Source organism: Chelonia mydas, chromosome 1 (genome assembly GCF_015237465.2).
Source record: "Chelonia mydas isolate rCheMyd1 chromosome 1, rCheMyd1.pri.v2, whole genome shotgun sequence".
Classification (NCBI taxonomy): Eukaryota; Metazoa; Chordata; order Testudines; family Cheloniidae; genus Chelonia; species Chelonia mydas.
Genome location: NC_057849.1, coordinates 221804581 through 221814465, shown reverse-complemented (window position 1 = coordinate 221814465; position 9885 = coordinate 221804581). Strand labels below are relative to the sequence as shown.

The 9885-nt window shown below is 40.5% G+C and overlaps 1 protein-coding gene across 1 annotated transcript in view; it reads right to left on the bottom strand.

Annotated features, from left to right (window-relative positions):
* Positions 1-200: 200 nt before the first annotated feature.
* The window catches only part of LOC102940507 (cyclin-dependent kinase inhibitor 1), a 17141-nt gene continuing 7456 nt past the window's right edge, over positions 201-9885 (bottom strand). The window contains exon 3 of the mRNA XM_007056951.4: positions 201-5489. Within this exon, the coding sequence (XP_007057013.2) occupies positions 5422-5489 (68 nt within the window). The 3' untranslated portion in view covers positions 201-5421. The remainder of the gene's footprint in view (positions 5490-9885) is intronic.

The window sequence follows — 9885 nt, the reverse complement described above, 5'->3', positions numbered from 1 at the left end:
CCGCTAGAGAAACAAAGTCCATTTTCCTGGATTCTAGATTAGCCGAGTTTAAATTAACCCAAATGCCATGCCGATATTTTGTTTGTGTCAGTCAATGCATTGTGAAAGCAGAATGGTATCGGGGGGGGGAGTGGATGGAATCCAAATCAGAGTCGTGAAGATACAAAAATAGTGTGTGAAAAAAGGACAACTCAGTCTTGTTTGCTGTAAAAAAACACAAGTAATGAACCAGTTTTTATTTATGATATTGCAAATATCCACAGTCGACAACCAAAAACTTCACACATCAACACTTACACTGAAATTCACTGAACCTACAGTATTACAACATTCCAAGCTAAGCAAAATTAATACCTGAAAGAAAGTACCTTGTATAACATAAACCCTCTGAATTTCAGAATGAACTTTGTTGACCCATTAGATTTGCTATTTGAATGGAGAAAATCCACTTTTCTCACAGCAGTTCACAAGCTTTGGAATAAATAAGTCCCTCCACCCACCCATTTATAAAGATCCAAAAGCTAATGGTAGAGTATAGGTGTCTACTGTAACTCATCCATAGGTTCTCCAGAAAAACAATACTGACCTCCAGAAGGGTCCATACGATTAGTTTGCAGAGAAGTTGTAGTAAAAAGCTCTATTTGTACTATCCTGAAAATAACGGAAAGCATCTAGTGTCTCTTTTCCTGGCTATCTTGCTGAAGTGGCCCCATTTCCTCAATCGCTGCCAAAGGACTTGAATGAAATGATCTATACCTGAGAGAGGGAGCTCAGAGGGATTAGCTGTCTATTTATTAACAGGTGGAGGTTAAACCAGTTAAATATTATGGATTCCTGATGCAGTTCCCCCTCTGCTGTGTAATCAGAAGTACATTTAAGATAGCTCGAAACAGTGCTGCTACCACTTCTTTAATGCCCAATTTATGTCAGTTCCAGAACACAGCACCTTGCTTCTCCTTATGAAAAAGTGCTACTTGGGGATTTGATTGTTGGCCTGTGTCATACACCCAGGCAGCCAATCAAAGTCAATGATCAGCAAATATGCCTCAAACAGCTTCATTACTGTATTATATTCACTCAGAGCACTGTATACTTAAATGGAACTAAACATATACTAAAGCTACAGTACACTGATTAACTTCAAGTGGGTCTGCCTCCTTTTCCATACATTTAAAGACTGGGAATATTTTGGGCCCATTTAATTTTATTCTTTGCCACCTATTAGGTGTTACTACTGAAATGTCTCGATAAAGAAAATTCTAAATTGTGTTTGACCGGAAAATGCAATTTACAGGATAAAAGAAAAAAAAAAAAAGATGTTTACTCCATGTTTTCTTGTTTAAAATACTTCTCCATCAGAATGTTAACTACTGAATAAAAGAAGATTTCTAATGGTCTGTTCTCTATCCCATACACGACAAACCTCAGCAACCAATCAGAGGCCTGTTGTCATTCTCAGCAGTAGGGCTAATAGCTGTAGGGCTGCTATTGCAGTACCCACACTGTAAAATTTGTGTATGGAGAGAGGAGGCAGTTTATGTATGCAGTTGGTTAACTGCTTGTCATCAACATTTGATCTGTAGTAACACAAAGCACTAGTGCAAAATACCTCTGGCCAGATCCTCAGCTGGTGTAAATTGGGACAGCTCCATCGCAGTTCAGTGACCTACAAGAATTCACACTAGCTGAGCATCTGGTCCTATATTACTTAGTATCAGGACATCCTAACTGCGCACACCATGGAGTGGAGCAGTAAGAAAAGAAAAGTTTTTCTTTCTGTACACTGTACCCTCATTTACAATATTTTGTATTTAAGAAACTTTAAAAATATATAGATATCAAGCCACAAAATATCACTGCATCTTGCCAGCCAATTTTTTTAATTATCTATAGCATTCTGAGCTAATATTCACAATCATAACTGGCAGAGATGTTAGAAATTTGGATGGGCTAAATTCTAACCTGCAGTCTCACACCTTGACAAGCTCAATCCCTGACAAGCTATCATCATTGTCCTCTGTAAAAAGAGGTGTCCCTTTTCCCCTATAAGAAAACAAGGCAACATCATGGTAACCTTGTGCATGACAGATGGATAGGCTTTTTTTGTGTGCAGCTCCTGTCATACTGACCAGAAAATAAGGCTGCTTAGCACATCACTACAAAACAAGAAGGTACACAGTGTCGTCGGTCTGATTTTAAAAACACACAAACACACAGAAAACATACGGTTGTGCAATTTTTTTCAAATCAGAGAAAATCACACACTTAAAAAAATAGATTTGTCTTAGTCATCACCAAAAGTAAGAAAACATACTATTTCCCAGCATGCCATCGCTATTGTAACAGGAGCACACAAACACACAGACTGAGTTCACTCACAATATTCTCCATGTGGAGTCTCATCCTGGTTCCATTGTGCAAAACTCCCATTGATTTCAGTAGGAGCAGGATTGGGCCCTTTGTTTCCAAATCAAAGATTAAAAAGAGAAAAAATTTCTCCTGACTCTCTCACTTGCCTGGAGTTGAAAATATAGACCCTGCAACCAGGGGAGCTGGAACAATTTGTATAATAGGGGTGCTGAGAGCCATTGAACCAAACTGTAAACCCTTATCTGCTGGAAACCACTTCAAGCCAGGGTGCAGCAACATCCCCTGTACTCCTAGTTCCAGCACCTATGCCTGCAACATGCTGAGCTCCCGTAGCTCAGCACATAAAGGAACAGGCTTGATTCACTGCCTTTTCTCATTAAAAATGGATATATTTTGATAGCCTTAATGAACTGTTTACATCTAAACATCACTGCTCCTATGGAAAAATAATTATCATGTCTTGGTGTTGCATGTAATATCTGTGTGAACATGTATAAGCTAAAAGAAAAGGAGTACTTGTAGCACCTTAGAGACTAACAAATTTATTTGAGATTAAGCTTTCGTGAGCTACAGCTCACTTCATCGGATGCTCACGAAAGCTTATGCTCAAATAAATTTGTTAGTCTCTAAGGTGCCACAAGTACTCCTTCTCTTTTTGTGAATACAGACTAACACGGCTGCTACTCTGAAACATGTATAAGCTGCATCCCATGTGTACAGCAAACACAAATATGTACATACCCAGAGAAAATCTACTGTACAAGACTTTGTAGATGTAGATTTTAGGCAAAAAGCAGTTCTCAATCATTGTGTAATTTCTAAACTGCTCAAATCACAGCGGTCTTTCCAAACTCGTTTGTGAAACACAGCAGCTTACTCAAGTCCATATGCACAAGAATAATTTAGCATGTATATTTTGTAGGTTTCTCTTTACATTTTACACACTGGGTGCCAAGAGCCATAAAACCCAATTATCCAAATTGGTGGGTGGAGTGGAGAAGGGAAATAGAAAGGAAGTGTGTATGGTATAAAAATGCCTAGAAATAATAATCCATGCAATGCCAAGAGAGATGGATGAGCTAGTGTTATTAAACCTTTTCTCTTCTTGTAGGAAATTCCTAAATAGTGATGGAAACACCGTATGTGGGCTTAACAAATAATAAAAATAAATTTTTTTAAAAAAATTGGCTAGATTCACAAAAAGATTTAGGTCCCTAACTGCCACTTTAGGTGCCTAAATCCCAGAATCAGGCCACAATAGGATTCACAAATCCCACCTCAGCCCCAGCTGTCACCAAATCCTGTAGGTGCCTAAACTCACTCAGCACCTAAATTTTAGCAGTAAATATTCCCTAGGCACCTCTGGCTCTTCCTCTGAGCATGAACACTGCAGCCCCATGCCAGGTGTCTGGATACTTAACCCCAAAGTGCTGCATGAACTGAGGAAAGACAGGAGTTCCTCTGCCTAACTTTCCTGCAGGGCCACAATCTGGTAAGCATCCTCAGAGCTTGCCTACTGGACTGGACCCCTATACATGAGCATACACAAAATGGCTGGAGATGGGCAAAGAGGAGGCCTCCCTCCAATGTTTTAGCCCAGTGGTTAGGGTGCTTATACCTGGGATGTGGGAGACCCCAGTTCTAGTCCAACCTCCACTTATGGGAGGGGTTTTGAACTGGGACCTACCACCTCTGAGTGCCCAAACCAGTGGGCTCAAAATTATGTGGGTGGTCTTCCCCCTGACCCCCCAAACATCTTGCTAAAGCAGTGTAGATAACCCCAAGAGAGGGTTTGAACCTGAGAATCGCAAGCCAAACAAGGTACCTCCCTGCAGCCCAGACTTCAACACCCATTTCACTGCGTGGGGCGGGGCTTAGCATCCCTCCCCCCTATAATTTTGGCATCTCCCAATGGCTAGCATGTGCGAGGAGCTGCCTAGCCTGCCAGCTTTTGTGAATCCAGTTCTGAGGCACCTACCTCCCTCTATTCACTGTACAGGGAGCCTAGGCACCGGACTCAAGACTTTTTGAATCCTCGGGAGTTTCTAGGAACCTAAAAGTTAGGCATGATGATGCTGAGCATCACCATGCCTAAGTTTCTTTGTGAATCTAGCCCAATGTCTCCACAGTAACCTGCATTACAAAACACTGTGCCCAACAGGGCAAATATTGCTCTCATTTTCACACATGCACTGGCCTCAATGGAACTGCACAGGTGAAAATGAAGGCTATATTTGTCCCAGCAGATATCGGGAATGATTTTAACATAAGGTGCCTGATTTCACGGGTGCAAATTTGCAGACATCCATTTACAACAGTCACATGTTTAACACCCTGATTTTTGAACAGACTCAAGTAGACAGACACAGGGCCAAATGCTCTGCCGAAGTAAATAGGCAAAACTCTGCTGAAGTAACTACAGCAATGTCCATTTACAGCCGCAGAGAATTTGCCACATAAATACCACTATTTATGTGCACAAATAGTAATGGGTAGTCACAATTTTGCACCTGAAAAATCATAGTCTGGGTTGGGAACTTTTTAAATAAATCAGATCTGTAGAGTTTAGCAGGTGAAGCTTATTGATTGGATAAGCCATCACTCTTAGAAATAGGGAACAACCTGTACATTAAAGATGTAAAAAATACAAAATCAGAAACATAATATGGTCCTGATCATATTCTGACTTGTTCAAATGCAGCAGTATATTTGTACAGCTGTTTAACCTTATGTTCACTGCTTTCTCGTATGCAGTATTCTTTGAAACGCACATGATTAAGTTGCTGCTATTAGCCAATTCCTGAAACATTTCCAAACTTGCTTACCAACACTTTTAAGGCTAGTGATCCTTAGCAAAGGGGCTTCCAGTTTAACCTCATTCTAATGCGAGTTTTGTTGTGTTTATAAGACTTTCCATCATTCCTTTCATGAATATATCAATCCATGTGATGCCCTTAAGCATTTGTAGCTTGCACACACAATTTCTGAATGTCAGATAAACCTGCCAGCTCTTTATAACATCTCTGGTGCAGATCAATCCTGTGTTTCATTTCAGAAAGCCAAATTCTTTGCAGCAGCTTGACTGTTAGTTTTGACTTGCTTCTTAGCTGAGTAGTAATCTGTAGAATAGCAAACAAACAGAATTAGAAACTGCTGACGTGGTGAATGATGTTTTAAAGAAATGTCAGGTAGGCTTCTCTAAGGCCCACGAGGGAACAAAACTAATACCTTTAGTATGTTCCATATAAAGCTGTGTAATACCAAACAAACAAAGGAAATGTGCTGGCTTTTATTCAGCATAGATCAAACGATTCTGGACTCTCTTATATAAGCTGAGCAATGTGACATTTTACTCTCTGACTTTTAGATCCAGTACAATAGTGTTTTCTGGTCAGAAATAGTTATTTTTCAATGCTCTTTTACCACCTTAAAAAAGATCTGCAGTTTAGTATAACATCAGAAGAATTATAATTATGCTGAACCTTACTCATAACGTTCTACTTATTACATCAAATAAGAACTCTAGGAACACTGGATGTAACCTTGCAATAACACTGAATTATTACTCTCTGAGTACAGAATGAATAAGGGCTGTAATTATGGGGAAAATACTCTGTATTCTTCATCCATAGCAAAGTGATTTAATTCCTGCTTCAAGTGCAAAACTCAATCTAACAACAGAACCATGACCTGCTTTCCATAATTTGTGGAAACACTAAGCAGTGATTTTTTTTCTAGCACAGAAACAAATACATTTTTCATGTAGTTAACAGGACAAATTTAGCTGAAATTAAATCAGAAGTGTACCCACATTTACAGGCACAGATCTACATCCTCAGCTGGTGTAAACTGGCTCCATTGGCTTTAACAGAGCTATTCCAATTTAAACGAGCTGAGGATTTGGTCCTCATGATGTTTTAACTTCACTTTCCCACATAACCAAAATGGCAATGTATATAGCAAATATTCATGGTGTCCTAGCAGTTTACGGCTTGTATTCATTTCTACAGAGAATACTACTGGCAGAGGATACTCCCTGGAATTCTACAGGTTTTCACAGCCAAGTTCTGCAAAGAAAATCCTGCATCCAATTTCATTAACTTCTGTTGGTTGATTTATGATGAGGATAATATGTATAGTGGTGACCCAAATTAATACCACATATTGTTGGGAGTCTGAGCAGCTAATTTATCAGGAAAAAAGGCCTGCAAATGTCACAAGAACTTCTTGGTGGGGAGGAAGAGGAGAGGAGTAACAATAATAAGTGGGATGTCTGAGCTCTCACAAAGTATAATCCTCACAACTGTTAATTCTTCTATACTCTGTCCTCTACACTCTCATGGTGACGACACCGGGGCTTAGGTCGGCTTAATTACATCTTTCAGGGGAGTGAATTTTCACACCACTGAGTGATGTAGCTAGCTCAACCTAACTTTGTAGTGTAAACCAGTCACTTTTGAAAATTTTACCCAGTATCTTGAAACCACTAGTCCAGAAGATGGACCTAACCTCACTCCCTGTGCAGAAACAGCTGAGTCAACAGAAAAGTTTTTCCATCGACCTACCTACTGCCACTCAAGGGAGGTGGCTTACCCCTTTCCATCACTGTAGAAAGCATAACTGTAGTGCTGTGGTTGTGCTGCCGTAGCACCCGTAGTGTAGACATGCCCAAAGTCAAGTCCACAGTGCTCTGAGCTGAGAATAAAAGGATGAGACCTGGCATGTGAAAGTGAGAGGCTGGTGCTTCATGGAAAATGTCTTTCGATCCCTTGGCTCTTTCTCTAGCTCTGGCCACTGATGCATCTTGAAATCCGGCTTACAAAAAAGACAGTTCACTTCTGTTCCTGGAAAAGGCCAGAATAAAGCCTAGCTGTACTGTAAATCTGCAGCTGTGAAGCACTCTCATGGAATCAGAACAGAGGCTGGAACTGATGGTATGCATGTGTCAAATGAGCTGGGAATATGGCAAAACTCCTGCATTTTTACTGGTTAATTAACTCTGCCTGCCCAAGGAGTCAGATAAAGTAAGAAAGCTTCAGTTCCTCCCACTTTTGTGGCTCCAGTGTCCCCAGAACCCATGTTGGTTTTTAAGACATTGATATTTATTTAACCAGACCACTACTGTCTTTTACAGTGTAAATTAAATGCACCATTGCAGGACCTTAATGCAAAGCATTACTGAGTTCTGCTTGACTAAATGAGATAGCAGATACCTGTGTTCAGAACCAGTCTAAAGTTTAGCCCACACTCTCCACACTTTCTGGGATGACAGAGGTTGGGCGTGAGGCACAGAGTGGGTTCGGCCTCTGAGGGTAGGCATCACTCTGGATGACTAATCCAGCTGTCACATGGATTAGTCACGTCTTGTTCCAGAGGGAGCAGAGTACAGATCTTCTGAGTTGATGGGAGATTTTGATGTTCTGTTTTTGAGGTGGTGATAGGGAGGATAAATGGGTGCATGTGAGAGAGACAGAGAAATGGAATGAGCTCAAAGCCCCACCAAAATAGGCAGAACATACATGATTGCTCTGATAGATCAGTTTCATTGCATCCAGAATTCTTGGGGGACCAATTTCTACCAACAAGTTTTCACTTGTAAAAACAAATATGGGAAAGTGTTAAGCTGTGCAACTTGGTGTTTTGGTTTCCACATCCCCTGTGGAAATGTTTGTTTACCAGGGCAAACAGAATGGAAGAAAATATCCCTTGGAAATATTTGCATAATTTGCTCCTACACTGCTAGACAGAGATTTACAACTGAATAGTGATACCCTCCAACTGTCACAACACTGAAGCCTGAATAAAGCTCCTGTACTTCTACAGTTATATTATAGAGTTAATTAGTTAATGCCTGCAAAGTGCTTTGGAGATGAAAAGTGCATTCATTAAGTATTACTGCCCTGTGCTCTACTGTAAGATTGTCCTCTCATCACTAAGCTCTAGTTCATTCTTGAACCTGTCTAATGACGGTTTCAGAGTAGCAGCCGTGTTAGTCTGTATCCGTAAAAAGAAAAGGAGTACTTGTGGCACCTTAGAGACTAAAATTTATTAGAGCATAAGCTTTCGTGAGCTACAGCTCACTTCATCAGATGCGATTCATAGATTCCAAGGCCAAAAGGGACCACTGTAATCACCTAGTCTGACCATGGAACTTCCCCAAAATAATTCATAGAGCATATTTTTTTTAGAAAAAACTTCCAATCTTGATTTTAAAATTGCAAATGATGGAAAATCCACCACGGCCCTTGGTAAGTAGTTCCAATGGTTAACTAAGCTCACTGTCAAAAATTTACACCTTATTTCCAATCCGAATTTGTCTAGCTTCAACTTCCAGCCATTGGATCATGTTAGACCTGTCTGTGCAAGATTGAAGATCCCATTATCACAATTTATTCCCCAAGAAGGTACTTACAGACTGTAATCAAATCACCCCTTGACCTTCTCTTTGTTAAACTAAATAGGTTTTGTTCCTCGAGTCTATCACTACAAGACATGTTTTCTAATACTTTAATCAACCTTGTGGCTGTTCTCTGAACCCTCTTCAATTTATCAACATCCTTTTTGAATTGTGGACACAACTGGACACAGTATTCCAGCAATGGTCACACCAGTGCCAAACAGAGAGGTAAAACAACCTCTCTATTCCTACTCGAAATTCCCCTGTTTATGGATCCAAGCATCACATTAGCCCTGGTGTCACAGTCAGCTGAATATCTACCATGACCCCTAAATCTTTTTCAGAGTCGCTGTTTCCCAGGATACAGTTCCCCACCCTGTAAATATGGCCTATGTTCTTTGTTTCTAGACATATACATTTACATTTGACTGTATTAAAACACATATTGTTTGCTTGCACCCAGCTTATGACATAGCCTCTCCTGGCAAATTAGTCTATTGTCTGATCTGCATCACTATTCAAAAGAAGTTTCCTAATGTCTTAGTTTAATTATCCTTTTTGACAATTTAAGGCTGGTACTTCTCATTAGACCCCCCCAATATAGGCTAGAAAGAATCCTGTTGTTCAGGAGTCCAGGACAACCCAAATCCCTGTGTGGATAAATGAAATACAATCAGGATTGTGGCTGGGTGCTGAGTACTTTTGAAAATGTTGCCCTGGCGTCGATGCCAAAGGGTATGTCTATAGTGCAGCTGGGAGCTGTGATTCTCAATGCAGGCAGAGAAATTTGTGCTAGATCTGCTCAAGCTAACGTGCTGAAAATAGTAGTGTCGACATTGTGGCACGGCTGGTGGCTTGGGTTAGCTGCCCAAGCTCAGACATAGAGAGTTGGGTGGTCCTGGACTTGGGTGAGTAACCCAAGCCACTGCCTATGCAAAAATGTCCATATTACTATTTAGCAGTCTAGCTCGAACCCAGAGTAAATGGGATCTGAGCTCCTTTGAAAATCTGTCTCTAGTTATGGGTGCTGAGCACTTCAAAAGCTGGCCCTTTCTGCCTTCCTGCCAAGTTTAAGACTGGTCTGCTCTTACACTTCTTGGATGCATTCACTCAGTATT